This window comes from Monopterus albus, unplaced genomic scaffold, assembly GCF_001952655.1.
Source record: "Monopterus albus unplaced genomic scaffold, M_albus_1.0 scaffold20.1, whole genome shotgun sequence".
NCBI lineage: Eukaryota > Metazoa > Chordata > Actinopteri > Synbranchiformes > Synbranchidae > Monopterus > Monopterus albus.
This window is the reverse complement of record NW_018127900.1, coordinates 349,236-367,175: the sequence shown is the minus strand read 5'-3', so window position 1 is coordinate 367,175 and position 17,940 is coordinate 349,236. Positions and strand designations below refer to the sequence as shown.

The 17,940-nt window shown below is 42.7% G+C and overlaps 3 protein-coding genes across 7 annotated transcripts in view; 1 reads left to right on the top strand and 2 right to left on the bottom strand.

Annotated features, from left to right (window-relative positions):
* The window catches only part of LOC109956622 (zinc finger SWIM domain-containing protein 6), a 41,733-nt gene extending 30,852 nt beyond the window's left edge, over positions 1-10,881 (bottom strand). The window contains 1 exon segment of the mRNA XM_020593900.1: positions 9,112-10,881. Coding sequence (XP_020449556.1) covers positions 9,112-9,541 — 430 coding nt within the window. The 5' untranslated portion in view covers positions 9,542-10,881.
* Positions 10,882-12,660: 1,779 nt separating this feature from the next.
* The window catches only part of smim15 (small integral membrane protein 15), a 5,677-nt gene continuing 397 nt past the window's right edge, over positions 12,661-17,940 (top strand). The window contains exons 1-3 of one of the 5 annotated variants that reach the window (XM_020593898.1): positions 12,661-12,769; positions 13,980-14,237; positions 14,329-15,802. In XM_020593898.1, coding sequence (XP_020449554.1) covers positions 14,000-14,224 — 225 coding nt within the window. In that variant the 5' untranslated portion in view covers positions 12,661-12,769; positions 13,980-13,999 and the 3' untranslated portion in view covers positions 14,225-14,237; positions 14,329-15,802. The other 4 variants (XR_002274437.1, XR_002274436.1, XM_020593896.1 and 1 more) reach the window with 4 other exon arrangements.
* ndufaf2 (NADH:ubiquinone oxidoreductase complex assembly factor 2) overlaps positions 15,810-17,940 on the bottom strand; it is a 13,670-nt gene continuing 11,539 nt past the window's right edge. The window contains exon 4 of the mRNA XM_020593895.1: positions 15,810-16,301. Coding sequence (XP_020449551.1) covers positions 16,062-16,301 — 240 coding nt within the window. The 3' untranslated portion in view covers positions 15,810-16,061. The remainder of the gene's footprint in view (positions 16,302-17,940) is intronic.

The window sequence follows — 17,940 nt, the reverse complement described above, 5'->3', positions numbered from 1 at the left end:
CTATCAGTGGCACCCAGGGAGAAGAAGTCCACTAATCACATTCTCTCCTTCCCCCCTCTGGGCTGCCAAGGCGGATGGTGAGGGGGAAAAAAGGAATAAATCTTTATTAGGCGATGTGTCCCTGCTTTATCGATCGCTTCACTCTTCCCCTCCCCTCCTCCCTCTCCACCCACCCCCCCAAACCTCCTTTTGTTATTTTAGCCGTGTGTCTGCCATCCAGTCCAATTGAGTCAGGCTGTACATCAGAGAGGACCATTACCCATGTCTCACTAGGCTGGGCTGTCACTGGCTGTGAGGGGGATAGGAGGTGAGGTGATGTAGCCACCCAGGAGGGACAGCTAACGGGCTAGCAGCTAGCCAGATACACAGACAGGCAGCCAGATAGCAGGTTTTGGGCGAAGAATGCAAACAGACAGACTGATATCACACACAGTACCAGTCTTCATCAGTAATGCCAGGCAACAACAACGGTAGATTTGTACTTCACCTACACTCAAGTCCTCTATGGTCCTATAAGCACAGCATGACACAGGTACAAGCTGATTTATGGTGCTAATTTCCCACTAGCCACTAATAATAAAAAGGGGTTATAGCTTTTTTTTCCAGCAAAAGATATACTTTAAAATACTCAAACTCAAACCCAGCAACTAAACTTTTGAGAAACATAAGATTGGCTATGATTATTAAACATTATCTACTGCTTAAACACAAGCAGCCTTATACCAGGTCTGTATAAATCACTCTGTAATTGTTAAAACTTTTGATCTGACCAAAGTAAAGAAGATTATGTACTGGACCAAATATCCAATGTCAGCTTTTGGTACTGGACAGTAGTGCTCTGAGATATAAACACATTTTGGGCCCCAACAACCAAATGAGTATTGAGGCAAAGAGTAGAAAACACCAGGGTAAGAATCATTTGAAAAACTTCAGAAAAAGACACCCCAGCAAACAGGCCAAGACTGTTCCTCTCTTAGTTTCCAGACAGTGGTAAACAGAGAGATTCTTAATGCAGAAGTAGTGATAGCCCCTGAGGTCTGGATGCGGACTGCTAGCACTGAGCACAGTACAGAGAGCAGGAGCTAGCTAGCTAGCTGGCTAGCAGGCTAGCCTTCCTTTGGGAGTGTAGACGCAGGAAGCACTATGGAAACAAGCTGTATCTGGATAGGAGCAATATAAATAAATTATGAGATTCTATTGCCTTGCTTGGCAAATGAAACTGGAAGACTGAGAAGGAGGGAATGAGAGGTGGCAAGAACTTATAAAAAACAAAGAAATGCATGAAGGAGGTGAGACAGGCAAGGAGTGACTAAGAAATTAAGATGACAAGGAAGATGAAGGGCAGGAATGAGGCAAAAACCATTAAAGAAAGAAAAAGAAAATGACCACTTCAAGCCAAAACTTTCTAGAAGAGCAAACTAAATTCTAAGCCTTCTTCTCCTTTCCTTTGAATCTCTCTCATTCTCTGCCTTTGTCTGTCTGTCTCTCATGCCTGGAGATCCTTTCCAGCTCTATTCAGCCCTGCTCTGCTACAGAGCCGTGAATGCATGTCTCACATGCCACACAGCCACGGCATCATTGGACCAGGTACAGCGAGAGGCACCTCACAGTCTCAGGACCTTCTCCTTTGCATAGCTCACACAGCACTTGAACCTGCCAGGCAAGAAGAGAAAAGGGAGTAAACTCCTTCTCTCAATTTGTCTCAAATTCCTAATTGCTCCACGAAAGGTAAAAAAAACCTGCACATATACTTTATGCCCTCTCAGAGTGATCTCTCAGGTGAGAGAATTCTTACTGGAACGCACAAAAGGCATATGAACACTTTCAATCGAGCAAGTGATCGTTTCTTTTGGTCAGGTGGTGTTTATTGGAAAACAATAATACTAGTATGAGCCTGTCTTTCAAGCAGAGCAGTCGGCCACCGGAGGCAAGTCTGATCAGATTGACCTTTGACTGTAGTAAACCCCTAGGGGTCAAGGAAAGAGGTCAGCACCGGGCCAGCTCAATGCTGGGGGAGGGACCAAATTGATGAGTGAACACCTCTGTTCATGTGTGAACGATCAGGGTCAGCAGCAGGTAAACCCTTGTCTTCTGCTGTTGTTTATTCTAAGGCGCCTTAGTCGCTGGCATCCTGGCACCTTGAGGCAAGTGTGTGTCTTAGAGCAAGTTTGCATGCATACAAGTGTGTGCATCCAAGAGTGGAAATGAGATAGGGTGGGAATGATGACAGACAGGAATGTCATCCACCCTCTTATCATGAACATGCCTTACCTTTATTCAACCTGACACACAGCCATAAACAAGCTTGCTGAGCCATTAACACACAAAGTCATACAGGCACATGCTCATATTCACACGCAGATAAAGAATATGGCTTTACTTACAACACTGTATAAGTATTGGAGGCTATTTTTGTCCAAGAAGCAGCTTGAAAGGGTAAATCTACATTGCATTCTCGACCCAACAGTAACATCAAGAGTCACCACACAAAAGTATTATGTGGCCTCTGTTTGGCAAGCAGTGTCTATGGCAATAGTTAATTTAGCATAGATTAACATAACTTAAAGAAATATTAAAGTACTGCAAGCCAAAGTCAATATATCCTTTACTATACTATACTAAACTATATCTGTCTGGGACAGATCAATGTCTCTTAATCTGGGGACTTTACATTGACTTACATTCATTTCCTGTAGACTTATCCTAACCTTAACCATAACTTGTCTAATCCTAACCTCACTCTAGTCTTAAACCCTGTTGCCACCCTAAAATTCAGTGATTTCCTTGTGAGTCCCCACAATGTGAGTGTGCTAACAGGTTTAGGTCGCCATAATGTAAGTAATACAAAGGCACACACACACACACACACATTGCTTGTAGCCTTTAGGCTGATCCGAAGCTTTTTGGCTTGTGGAGAGAAACAGCTGTTGACCAAACTGCACAGAGGGGCTCTGTTCTGTGGCAACAGTGAAAGCATGTGTAGTCTTTAACATGTATTCTCATACTTATGGAGTACAGTGAATGCACAAACACACAGTATACTATACATACTGTACTGTACATTGAACTTATCACTGCAGTAAGCGGAGCTTTGGACCGATTTGTGCTTATTTCAGCAACCCATTGGTGCAAAGAGGAATTCATTAAAAATAAAAAAAAGTGAAAGGGAGCATCAGATAGGAGAACGCTGAGTGCTGCATTCCCCTGTTGTTATTATTGCCAAATCGAAGAGAGAAGGGCGGCTGGTAATAAAAGTCATTAAATGAAACTGGAAAAAAAAACGGCTTTTAATAGGGCCTTGCCATTGTGGATTTAGGAGCCTTTCTATCGCCTGCTCCCTGGGCTCTGTTGCCTGTGCTCACAGAGAGGACAGGGGCAGGATCTCTGTGGAAGGAGGACTGGATTCCTAGACAGATTCAGCCAGCCGAGGAGCTGTGCTGACGCACACCCAGCAGCCACAGTCTGGGACAGGAGACAAGTCAAGCTGGAATGGGGACTGGGGCAGACATTAGAGAGCTCATGGTGGAACTTTATTACTCTAGCTGGTTTATTTTAACAGAGCTCAACGGTCGCTGATCGCACGCACCTCTGACGATGTGCCAGTATTAGCATGCAGGGTAATTTTGAAGGGAGGTCTTTGGGCAACTTGGTAATAGGCCTGGGAGTGTGGCAGACGTGGGGCGGCTATAGTTGGAACTCAGAATGGTGATTTAAAAGGGGCATGGAAGGAGACAGCTATGTCTGGGACCAGGAATGGGGCTGGAAGGGAGGCTGGCTCCAGTCAGGTGGAAGGACTGGAAATAATGCTGATGCTAGTCCTAGGCTGAGATGGCAGAAGGACTTTCTAATGGTACATCTTGGCTGGGTGTAGAAGATGGAACATGGCTGGCTGGAGGAAGTTGTGGTCTGTGGTGGGAATAAACTATCTAGGGGCACATCTGGGTCTGGGAATGGGGATGGTTACAATTTGGAGCTGGGACTATGATAAGCACTGGGGCCTTCTGGAAACTTCTGACATGCTGGAAACATAACAGAGCTAGCAAGAGAACCAGCGGTCATCTATCACTCAATGACCATAGAAATGTCAGAGTTTGCTTTAAGGGCTGCATCCTTGTGGGACCACCCAGAGTAAAACTGGCTAGGGATCTAAGGCAGAAACTGAACTTGACCTGAAACCTCATAACCTCATTATGAGCAGATTGAAAGCAATTATCACGTAAACACATTATAAATTTACATTGATACATCACCTTCACTTTATATGGAGAATATTCATTGCAACTGGAGATGAGCAATAAATTAATTTTCCTGAGCATTTGCAAATGCATATATTATCAAGCAATATACTGAATATATCCAATCTTATTTCCATTCAACCAAAATAGTGGGATGAAGGCCTGGATTCTGCTTCTCTCAGTCTCTCAGATGCACACATTCAGACAGAGGAAGAGCACTTTCCCTAAAGATTCTGTTTCTTCACATGATGTGGCTGCTGCCCCTCTATCTCTCCTTCTTGGACAGCCAGATGTTTACACTAGCTCTGGGCTCAGCCATGTTTCCATGACGATACAAGCCCAGAGTTAGTCACATGGCTGTACGTAAACCTGAGGCACCAGAACCAGGCTCATTACTCCTTCAACACACTCACCTTCAAACTTGGTCCACACATCTGATCAACTTCTCCTTAGCCTATGATTTGGAATAACATGAAACATTTTAGTCATTTTTTGTCACTATTTCTTTAAGTCCTGAGGCACAGGTTGAGCCTCTTTACAACATGCTGGTGTCATTGTGTGTCTCTCCATATTTGGTGGTGGGCATGTGGGCTCATTGTTGACAGGCATTGTAAAAATATATATATATATAAACTAACAGGAAAATCAAACCAGATCCTCCCACATGAAAAGATAGAGCCCACGCACAAACAGAAAGAATAAACCCTCACCCACCAAAAAACCCAGCTCAGTCTGGCAGACAACATGCCCGTGCAAGATTTAAGTTTCATATCTTAAAGTCTGCGCCTTTGTGGACAAACTACGTGAAATGAGGATATGGGTCCTCAAAAGGCCTTTTGAATGGCAGGGTGCAGAGTAAATAAAACGTGTGTGGATGAGAGCACAAACACAATGTTCTTACACAAACATGCTCAGTATTACTTCACCTTTGTCAGTGTCACACATTGCTCCTTGGCACTGGGCTTAGTGCTTTGTCATACAAACAATAACCTACTAGTGTGTGCAAATATTCAGTGTTTTATCAGCCCCTTTGTTCGATGGGTGTTGTCAAGGTCTACATGTTTTATTGTTGTAAATTATGTCTGATATTGCCATGGTTCTGCCTGAATGCTAAGCACATGTGTGATTTAAAGTCAATACAAAAGGATTTATGACTCCACAGCTCCTCTAGTAAGCTTTTTAGAAGCTAAGCATAAGGTTTAGAAGAGTCTTGTGTTATGATTTTCACTGTTTGCGTTACAAAAGGGAATGGGTTAGAAAAACAGGGGAACACCAGGCCGGTTGTTACTTCACTGTTTCATTGACACCATGATAAAACAAGACTGAGAGAAAGACTAGATGACGCAGAAACCTAATTAAGATTCTCCAGGGTGTGAACAAATCAACCTGAGTTATGAGCAAGAAGAAGCACAAGACAGACACACATGTATGTGCACACACACACACATTAATTTGTGTCTGAAATAGGTGGAGCAGGGGAGAATAACGTTCACATTCAAACAGGCATGACAGCTATGGACATTCAGTTATATTTTAAGCAGGGAGGGGCAAAATATTATAGGCTATCTGGTCCAAAAACCCCACCATGGAAAATACACAAAATAGGCTACAGGATATGCAATTTAAAACATCCTCAACAAAGTCTCCACCTCATCACTCTGATTTGGGGAAGCAGCATGATAAAATAACAAGCAACTTCGTGTGAAAAATTAGCCTAACAAGGAGCGCCGGATAAATAGGCTCGAGCATGTAGCCTATGTTAATGACATTGCGGAGAGCGACATATGCCAGGCATCAATATGCCACTCCTTAGGGACATGGTGCTTACGGTAACAGGATAGTAAGAGTGAGGTGGTGGTGTGTGTGTGGTGGTGGTGGTGGTGGTGGTGGTGGGGGGGTTCTTTTTAACCTCTCTGCACAAAGCCCTGGAGACAGACGGGGTGGAGGAGTCAAAAGGAGGAGGACCAGGAACGTACATGTCAGAAATGAACGAGAGAGGAAGAGATGGACTTGACCCAGACTGAAGGACTAAAAGAGGAAGGAGGGTAATGAAGTGCAAACATGCTTTGTCATGCCATGTTAGAGCCATAGGATTAGAATTCTATAATTAGAGGACAGGGCACCATAATACTAGCCTTCCTTTCAGTCTGATGAGCTGCTGAGTCTAATTTACACAAGGGGGATGGAGAACAGATGCTGTGATCAGAACAAGCAGCTCTGAAAGTTTTCTATACCGGTAAATGATGCTCAGTTACAGCACACCACGGTCTGATTGACAAGCTAGAGAAAACTGAAACTTAGTGCACTGGTGAGATTTACCAATATATCTGTGATTGACTCATGACCATGTAATTTTTTATGACAGTCAGCATCTGTTATGGGACTGTTCTCCAAAGCAACATTTCATTTAATTCATTTGCTGTTTTGAATTAAACACAGAACCTTTTCATACAGGTTGAGCGCAGTGTTCCACTACCTGTTCAGGGGCTGACAAATTCATCACTGATTTGACAGGAGAAAGAGTGCAAGAGGGCTAGAGCGGTGTTATTATAAAGCTGCTATAACCAAGGAGCAGCAGACTGCTGGATAACACTTGCATTCATATATGAATATTTATCTTGAAAGCTGGCATTGGAACAGATGAGCTTGCATGGGAGAAAGAACAACCCATCCATCTCACTCTCTCCCCTTCTCTGTGCTTCATTCTTTACTTTCATACATCCCCTTCCCTTGCAATCACCATTTCAATGCCTCTTTCCTCTTTTGCATTTTCCACCTACTTCTTCCCTCTAGGGTTCCCCTCTTTTTCTTGATATTGCACGATCTATTGCTCTTCCCTTTAAACGCCACCCCCTATCCATTCCCTCTGCAGCATGGATGTATGGAAAGAGATGGAGGAAAAAAGGAAAAAGCATGTGATTAATGTCTTTGAGAAAAAGATAAATAATCACAGGAGACTGGGGGCTGGTAGTTGGCCTTAGGGGAGTAAATATGGAGAGTTTTATAGCTGTTCACTTGGGAAGGAGGGAGGTGGAGGAGGAGATGAGAGGGGGAGGACAGGAATACAGTGACAGCAGATCCATTCAAGTATATTAGCTCCCCCCCACCCCATACACAATAACCTCTGCATCTATTCTATCGCTCTACTGTCTTTCATCATCAACACTGAATCCCATCCCACTGACAGCACGCACACACACACACACACAAGAAGCCACACAATGCCATGCACGCTTGTGTGCACACATATATACACCCTCACAACCACCCTGCACTTTTTTTTCCAGGCCAGACCCACTGTATGTGTTTGATGGGCCAATACATGTGGTTTGTGATGTGGCTGACAGCCTCCTCCCATGCTGCCCTGCTTTTAAGCCCTCATCCTCCAGTGGCTGCCTGTCCCCTGGAGTAGATTGCATCTTTTATTTATCAGTTTCTCTTCCTTGGCTTTACTTTCCCCAGCTAAAATAAATAAATAAATAAATAATAAATTCTGGGGCAAAAATTACAATCAGCATAACATGCCCTCCTCCCGCTGTGTACTCGCCTGTCATCCTCCACTCTCTGTGAGCATGCAGGATGAGACTGACAGCCCGTGCAGAAGACGCACACACACATGCACAGTCCCCCTCTGTGTTTGTCAAACCACTCTACAAACACACACACACACACACAGTGACACACATACTCTCCTCTCTCTCTCCTTCACACACAAAAATCATGCATGGCCACAGAAAATTACCCTCTTTATCACAATTGCGGACTTTCTCCAGAGCACACACACATCTCCTCACACTTTCTATTTTACCCCAAGCTGAGTGCTAAGCTTCCTAGAGCCCCAAAAGAGTGAGCACATAAATGCGCCTAATGCTGGGGAATCTGGTAAACAGGCCAGAGAGGGAGGGAGAGCTGCCTGTCTGTCTGCTCCATGGCTACTATTGTGCACTGCACATTCTCTGAGCCCACAAGAGCCGAAGCCATCTCCACACAGATTCTTTGGAGGGACAGTAAGCCAAGAAGTGAGAGAGAAGGAGCAAGGGAGAGAGACAGACAGGGTGAGGGAGGTTGGAGAAAGATCATGCATAAAATCTTTTTTCAGAATGCATTAAGATTCAGATAAACTGGGTAGGGTAATGGGATTAGAATCCTGAACCGTTTCCAAGGGTGGGGAGTCGGATTGACAGCTGAGTCTATTGCACTGGCAAATGCAGTGAAATATTGTGGCTCTGGAAAAGGCAGCCAGCCAGGCAGGGGGTTGCTGAGCCTACAACGCCTCTGTTTATTCCGAGCTTTAACACAAATAATGCAGCGGAGAGAAAGAAAATACACCTTTACCTTCACCAGCTGCACATAGCTTAGGCTTTAAGTGAATATTGGGAAGCAACAGAAAAGCATCTGTCTGTCTCACAACGGTGTTTGGCAAACAAAATAGAAGCACTGTGGCTTTAAATCACCGTCCCTCCCACCCTTTCTAAATATCGTCTATTTAGCCAGCGGTGAAAAGATATAGGGGGCTTTTGTCTGCGCACCCATTGGTGGGGGCATGGAGAGCTGGAAAGACACAAAAATAGGCACAAAGTGCTAAGCTTCCAATTGGGATGGCTGTGGGCAATTCAATGCGCGCAGTCCAATGGGCAAAAACAAGGAGAAGTGGGCTACTGTTACGGGCTTATCTGAAAATAGGCTATTCTCACACAGCTATAGGGCAGAGTGGTGTGGAAATACCCTGCATTGTTTATTATAGACAAGGCTATGGAAACACAAGCCCTTTAAAAGTCTGGCATTGTTCCATGGACAAAGGCAAAAACTACGAGTTAGATGTTTTGTTTATTAAGGGTTGTTTTCCTGCATTATTGTAACGTTATAGTCCACTCACCGACTTGCAATACGTTGTCCACCCAGCCACCCTCTAGCAGAGTGACACCCCGTAGGAAAGGCAGCTGGGTCTCGTCATTATTGTCCCCGCTAGTTCCACTTTCCTCGCCTCCGGCGTTGAAAGAGGAATACATGCAGATCTCCTTCTCGCTTCTCGGAAATGACCAGTATACGATCCTCCGCTGGACGGGCTCCGGGATCCTCTCGAACCGCTCCTCCACCCTCTGGAACGGCCACTTCTCCGCGACTCTGCGTGCGGCGATGTCGAGCAACGACTCGGGGTTGTGCATTTTTCCATTCCCCGACCCTCCCGGAGCGGACCCTGCGCCACACAGGACTCCACCAGCCCGCTGCCCCTGTCTGCATGCCGGGTTGTAGCCGGGCCGGCAGCAGAGCCGCTTGGCTGGGGGCTGCTGGACTCGCTCGGCCATGATCGCACCGCTTCCAACCTGAAGCGCAGTTCCTCTCCGATCATATAAACGGGATAAGGAAGAGAAAAGGGCAATCTCGCACCGATTGTTTGCCGTACATGGAGAGACTGCCCTTATTTGGAAAGATAGGCGGTGCCTGCGAGTTCCGTGAAGTCCTTTGTGTTGTCAAAGTAACCGTGATGGGCGGGATTCTGGAGCACTGCCAGCGCACGAGTGGCGCTATAAAAGGAACTGGAGGCGGAATTCCCGAACGTCGGCAAATCCTTTGTGAAGCCGTCCGGGAGCGCGAGGGCGGAGCCCCGGCGGCCTGACGGCCTTTGAAGTTTCCTTCTTATTTGAGTTTAAAGGCGGGGACTTAATCCAGGGGCGGTCTCGCAGTTTCCCACAGGAGCAAAAGGGGGCAAGAAAACCGACTTTTTCCCCCCTTTGGAGCCCGTACTACCACCCCAGGCTCTAGCTTCTTGCAATAACAACGTGATGGTTGTTTTCGAGGCTTTAGTCCAAAGGAGTCTCAGCTGTCAAAGGCAGAAAGGGCGTGGGAGGAGGAACATGAAGATATGAAGCTGGACATGCTTGTCCGCTGTACTAATCGGTCATTTTGGTTAGCTGTTTGGTACAGGCTTAGTCAGGACAAGTTTTTTTCAAGATAAGTTTTCTCTCTCGCTCTTACATTCTTGATTCTTGACTTGACTTGACTTACACAGGCACACATGTTGTGTTTCCATCACTTCAGGAGACATTAACTTAAATTCATTTCCTTACTCGGTCTGCCTAACCCCAAACCTTATCCTATCCTTAACCTAAGCCTAACCTTACTAAAACCTTAAACCATGTCATCACTCTAAAATGTAATGATTCACATTTTGGGGACTTTTTGTGAGCATAAAGATGTCGAGTCCCCACAATGTGACTGGATAAAAATAATTTATGTACGCACAACATGAATAATACCAGGTCCCGGGCACACACGCACACACTGAATATTTATTTTTTATTTTAAAGGGGTTGTTGCACAGATTTTACACATGAGGACAGTGGGATTGTCAAAGGGGCAAGGCTCCAGGTAACTTGCCAAACATGCAGGGGCTCCATATATTTGTCCACACAATTTGATTGTTTTATTCAGTAATTTGTTAGAAATTTCCACCACTGAAGTACAATATCAAATATAATGGGCCTTCCATCTTAGCCTGTTTTTTTAAGTGGGATTCAAAATCTAGATTTAAGTCCTGAGTAGTTTACTTAATATTTTAGCCAACTGTTGTTGTGTTTTATGATATTGCTCATATCATATTGCTCAAATTTGTATTATTCTGTCACACCAGATTTGTAAAGCTGTAAAAAATAAATACTTTTATTATGAATGGTTCTGACAGTTATTTCCTTTAATAAGTGATGTATAAAATAAAAGCTTTAAAATGACTTCAATGATTAATCAGAATTACTGTCAATTAATTTTCTCAGATGACTAATTAGTCAATCTTTTAATCATTTCAGCACTAGATAACTGGTTGGTTTCTGGGTACAATCTACAACAGGGGTCAACAGGGGCCCAAGGACAAATCTTTGCCCCAGGGGCCCCATAGAAGGCTAATCTGGCCATGCACAGAGGGAATATTGACTCTGAGAAAACAATTGTTTGATATCTTCTGTGATTTGGGAGGCACCTCTCTAAAGTCTGAGAAAATAACCTTGAAGACATGATCATTTAGCTTAGATTGGGACGTTCAAATTTTATATAGAAAGTCACTTACCAACTGGGGATATAGAATTTGAAAAATGTAGGCATTTACCAGGACATAAGGCTCTACAATTCTATCAAGTTGCATTATCTAATGTGTGAGATACAGACCAGTGCTTTTGGAGCTTGATGAGATGCTTAAATCTGGGGCTCTGATCTATCAAGTTCAACCATTCTGTTTTTAGTTTCTTGGGAGTCTCCCAGCTTCATGCAAATGCAACACTAAATTGCTGAAGACACCCTCTGAGAGTTCTCTGTCTCATCCAGCTTTCTGCTCTTTTACTGTCCAGTAGTTGAGTCTACCAACTTTCAGAAAAAGCAAAATCAAAAGATATTGGAAATTCCTCAAGATCTGTTCAGACTAGTGTTTTTTTTGTAACCATTATGACACATACTGTACCACTGGAGCTGGTTCCCCCTCCCTGTGCTGTATGTTGATAATGTTAGTTCCATAGCTGTGTCATGAAAAAGACGCATATAGGAGGGGCTACGGGGTGTCCTGCATTGCCCACCCCCTGGATTCTCGCCACTTGACATGTAGCTGAAGCTAATAATTATAAGCATATGACCAAAAAAGAAAAAAACACCCCACCAGACTTAGGATGTTTTTCTAAGATAACTTGGCCAAAACTATGCTGGTAAACCAGAATGTGTTTGCAATGTGTCTGTATTCTGTGTGTTCCCAGCTGCCCCTCTCCTTCCTCTTTGAGTAGGACTAAAAGGCTGGCCTTTGAACTGCTCTGAAAGTGATCCATGCCGTATGGACAGAGCAGATGTGGCCTAACCTGATTTGGTTTCAATACTTCCCCACAGGAAGTTTGCAAAGCCAGCAGGTCCTCCTTTGTTATGTTAGTCCTCTTTCTCAGAAAGCCAGTGAAGCTTTTTTTTTTGCACACTTATTGCCTTATTGTTTGCTTATGTCTTCACACACAACAGTTCCACTCATGATCAGAAGTTCCAGCAACAACTAGTTGTCACCAAATTCTTTATCCAATACACTGGATTTTGTTATGAGTTTGTATTGGTGATCTGTATCAGCAATCTAACTCTAACCATAGTCCAGCAGACATGGTATTCGTGGTACACTATTGTTCTCTGTTGAACCCTGACTTTATGTTGACAGGCAGGAAAAACTTTTACAGAGACCAACAACTATCTGGTCACAGGTCTGTTTTCCTACTATTATCATGATATGTCAAACACACTGGAATTCATGTTTCTATAGTCGTTCCAGTCTTACCTAAGTAGAGAGTTTGTGTGCTTTAATGCGAATTTGAGTACTTCCGGTGTAGCAGGAGCCCGTATTTTGATAGGTTATCAGGCCATTTGTAAGGCTAAAGGACTACATTTCCCATCTTGAGAAAAGCCTCATATCCAATCACTAGCGAGCAGTTGTTTACGACTACAGTACACCAGTTTTACTTCCTGGAGCAGGGTGGAGCTGGACTTTATTTTCGTGGATAAAACACACAAACCATTGTACTTTGGTATGTTTTGTATGTACTAACCATTATATAAATGTTGTTTCGTTGTTTGGTCACGTTCATTGTTGTTATACCGTTTAACCGAGAGTTAGCTAGTGCTCTTTCATGTTAAAGTTAGACCGTTATGCAGGGGCGGCGGGTTAGCTAGCGGTGCTAATGTAAGTCAAAATGCAAGGCTTTGAACGACATAATTGAATTTCATATCTGATCCTAACGGCAGACAAAATGAAAGTGTTAGTTTAGCTTGTGGCTGTAGCAAGAGTAAGTGCTCTGTAGCAGGTATGCCGCTGAATACGGCATACCACAGCTAATATATGCTAGCTGCTACGCGTGTTGGCGCTGGTTAGCTAGTGGTTATTCTTAGCTGTTAGTCGTTTCATGGGGGACTGGTTGGAGTGAGTGCTTAACAGGATGTAAAATCACTCGCATGAAGTGCCTCGTTAAACCATATCGATTACTAAGTTTTCTAAGGTTTTTTTCAGCATATCGATTACTCGATACTTGTCAAAACAGTTATGAGTGAGCAAAATTACCCAAGCATTACTGCAAAATGTAATGTTTATGTAAGCTGTCTGTGTTAGATTCAGCTAAATTAATTTGTAATTAACCAAGTAACGATACAGTTATATGGCTGTCTGTACCTTTTGTGAGACTATATTCACTGGACATGTTACAATTCAGATAATTGCTGTGTATCATCCATTTGTTTTGACAGATTGTTTAAATTTTCTGGCAATCAGTTAATCGACTGCTGCATCCGTATTCCTTATTTCAGTTCAGTCCAAAGTAATGAGCACAAACTGAAAGAATGTAATAAATAGTTTGACCCAAAACAGAGGTTCTTGTGAATATCAGTTTTGATTGGACTTATTTATATGTATGTGTGTGTGTATGGACATTACATCAGTTTGTCAGCTGGTAGAGATTTTGCCATACGGTTTACTCAGTATTGTAATATATATTGTAATAGGCTGCTAATATTTCTAATAATGCTGATGTTTTCATCTCTGGATGTATAAGGTCATTGTTAGCAATGTTGCCAGGAAGTGAGCAGGGTTGTTTTATGGAAATGCTTTTTTTTTCTTGCATCAGTGTGAGAAAGTAACTTTTCAAGTAGCATATAAGGTAGAAAGGTTGTATACATTTTTCATATCTAACAGCTCTGGCTATTCACTGCATTCTCTCCTGGCACTCTTTCTCTGTTTTGATTCAGCCTCTTCATTGCTGGCCAGGATGATTGATGTTCGGGCATGGGCAGAGTATGTGGTGGAGTGGGCTGCCAAAGACCCTTACGGTTTCCTCACCACTGTCATACTGGCTCTCACACCTCTCTTCATTGTCAGCGCACTGCTGTCCTGGAAACTGGCCAAGATGATTGAGGCACGTGATCGAGAACAAAAGAAAAAGCAGAAACGTCAGGAAAACATAGCCAAGGCCAAGAGGACCAAGAAGGACTGAGCCTGTGAGAAGGGTAGGATGAGGGCATAAAGAAGGAGGAGCAAACTCCACGCTTACAGTCCTCCCTATTCCAAATAATGACACAGTGCCCTTCCTTGTCCCAGGCCTATTGTCACACAGGGCCAATGTGCGTCATGTCCGGGGTAGGAGGAGAGACGCTGGCCCCACAGGCCTAACAGTGCTGAGAAGGTCAGTACTGCCCATAGGAAGCACGTCCCAGTGGGACTTTTGTCAGCAAGGGCACAGTGGTCATCTTTATGATGTCTTTATACAGAGATCCACTGTTAATATTGTGCAGCTGTTGCAACACCTCGCATTCCATTGTTGGCATCCCTGTTCTCCTGAATTGATGATATAATGAGCAAACTGGAACTTTATTTCAAGTCACTTGCAAAATGTCCAAATCATTATTTTCTAATCAATAAAGTTTTCATGGTTGATAAGAAAATCCAATTTCCTCTATGTGAATTTAATAGTATCACAAATGCTTTTAATTCATTGCACATAAAGTATTCACACCTTCATGTGTTATTGTATTGCAACAATAAACCAGAGTGCATGTAATAGGACTTTAATGTATTGATCTGCTAAATGTATTTTAATGTCAAAAGTAAAACAAATCCTGATATATTAAGCAAAATTAAACACAAATCTGGGGCAGCCTGTTGTCTTTAGAAGTTACATAAAGATACCTGTGTATAGTAAGTATGTGACAAGTGAATTTGCAGGGTCCCACTCTTGGTTAGTCAGTAAAAAAAAAAAGAAGCAAAAAACAGTATGAAGACAAAGGAACATTCAAACAGTCAGAAGATGGATTAAAAAAATGTAATGGCTATAAAAAACCATTGCTGCCAAAGGCGAGGTGACTTTCTTTTTATATCATCTTGAAGGAAGAGAACCAGGATTGATTGGGCCTGATTTAATCATTATGCAAAAATTGTTAGTTTAATACAACATGCTCTTAATTTAAATCTACTTATAATGATTTGTGTTTAATTTGATAGTCTTGAACTACACTCACTATGATTCAGTGAATAATAAAACATTCAAAGGTCCAGTGGGGTGGATTTGTTTTACTGTTACTGTAATTGTTTAATACTTCTGAGCCTGTAAAGAAGCAGTTAAAATTAATAATTCTACATGCAGACAGGTGGACAAATGCACATTTCAGTATACACCCCACCCCCCTTTTTTTTCCTCATGAAGTTTTATATTCTCTTGACAGCATTTAGAAACTCATATGCGAGTATGGAGACCATGTCTTCAACCACAGGATCCTAGTTTATGCTGCTCTTTTAGCAGCTGTTTGCCCTGCAGAAATTTGTTGAACTACTCTGTGACCAACATTAAATCTGACCACTTACTGGAGATCTACATACTGTACCATTATTCATGATTCTGACTTCTGACCCACCTCCATGAAACACCAGCACTACAGTTTCGCTGCACTATGGTCAGAGCTGAACTGAGTTTAGAATTAACATATTTACATGTTATATTAACATTTCCTACAGAATGTACATTTGTAGTCTATGTGATCAATAGCCAGAGGAACATTGTAATTTTTCTTTCCTTTATTAACAGACCTCTCAATTACATTAAATTTGTTGGCTTCAAGGTGAGTGATGAATATTAACTTGTATACATACAATATACACTGAGACTAGAAAAGTAAAAAATGCCTTTATAATGCAGTTCAGCACTATTGCCTTCAAATAAATACTTGTGGTGTTTTTAATATTAAATCTTAAGTCCCAGCTAAAATGAATATCAGTTGCAGGGGCTTTCTTTTGGATTGCATTAAGTCTTAAAACAGCCTCAGTGTACGTGGATATCTCTATTTCTTAGAAGGCATCCAGGAGCCGGGCTTGAACGTGTTTGCAGTGTTGGTGGGGTCCTTGCTGATCTCCTGCCTGCCGAAGCTGGTAGAAGCTGCATGGCCCTTGGCCACAGTCCTTGCAGGAGTCGCCACAAGACCTTCCTGGTACTCCTTAGCTTGTAGGGCCTGATCTTTCTTCTCCACCTCCTTGGCCTTCAGCTTCATCAGTTCTCTATAAGTGTCATTCTGTAGCAACTCCTATAAAATACAAGACATACCAATTAAATCTGACTTGACTGACAAATATTTATTCAGGGTTTCTGCAGTGTGTGCCATATTGAAAAAACTTTAATACCACAGTTTTTAATTTTCATTGTCATAATTAAAGAATGAAGGAAACCAACAGGAAGTATATGAATTTATTTATACTAACATTACCGCCCGTGATGAATGATTGCACTCAAAAGTGGATCAGTGTGTACAGTATATGGGAGGCTGTGTTGTTGCTATGGGTTGATTCCATGTGTAGTTTCTAAAAGTCCCCCAGCAGTCCACAGCCACATACAAAAATAAGTTATAACTAATGTTACCATCTATGGCAGGCAAGGAAATTTTTCAAGAACTCTATAATTCAAATTCAAGCCTTAGTAATACTTTGAGACCTTTTTGAGGGAAGTGAGTTCCTGTATATAGTACATATTGTAGCCTGTGATACCATATACTGTATTAAAATGAAGCATTAGGTGTGGGGTGAGATCAAAGATACCCCTCATGTTATACTGTATATCATAATATCAATAGTGCATTACATTTTAAGGAAATTAATTTTAAATAAAAGTATGAGGTAGGAATATGTATTTTGCCTAATAAAGCATATTAAAACATGAGAAAATTCTTCATCACACCAATAAAGTAGCCTAGCCCTAAATTTAAAACACTGCCCACAACAACTAACCAAATACATTACAGGGATTGCTACCATGGTATAATCTGCATGGCAGAAAGTCTGATGTTTGAAAGTTTTACTGTATTGTTCTTCACCCAGCCCTACTTGATATCATGTACCAAGTTGCTGTGTGGAGGAGACAGTGGCGGAGAAAATGGAGTACAGTTTTGAGATTACACATATGGAAAATCTAGAACTGAGTCAGTGATCATTTCCCCTCATTAATGAACTACCTCTGATTTTGTCTTGGAGCAAAGCACAAAACATCAGCTGCCAAATAGAAGAGACATGAAGTTGCAGTGGGCAGCTTCTAGGAACAAATGTGTGTATGTGTCACATGCTGCATGAAGTCAAGCATTTACCAAAAGAAGAACAAATGTGTTCAGCTAACCTACGGTATACTGGTCCAATAAACTCTGGTTAAAAATGTAGTGCTTGAAACAGACTGGAAAACTAACCTGACAGGTGGCATTTGTAATATAAACAACCATTCTTACTCGTGGAAATAATGATAACCAGAACACAGTCCACCAGTGAAACAGTTAGCCACTTGAGCCACAGCTAGTGTCCAGTGATGTTAGCCCCCCTTAGCAAGGAAAGCCAAAACTGAAGGGAGGACTGGGCATAATGCTGTTGTGTACTGGCAGAACTGAAGGACTGGAAAAGAGAAGGGGAGAGATGTGGCCAAAAAGCCCTGCTCTGGGGAGGGAGACAAACATACTGAGCTGCTTTTCCAGCCTGTTAATGACAGGATTTAATCCAATCAATTTATGTCGGCTTGGACTGGGAAGAGAGGGAGCGTGACAAGGGGTAGGGTAATGTGCTGGGAGTGAAGCCTTGGCCACATCAACACTGTCCAGCTGTCGATGGCAGCTATTGGGCAGACGCAGGGCAGAAAATTGGAAGAGAATGTTCTGGCAGCAGAGGCGGGGGATGGCATTGGCCACTGGC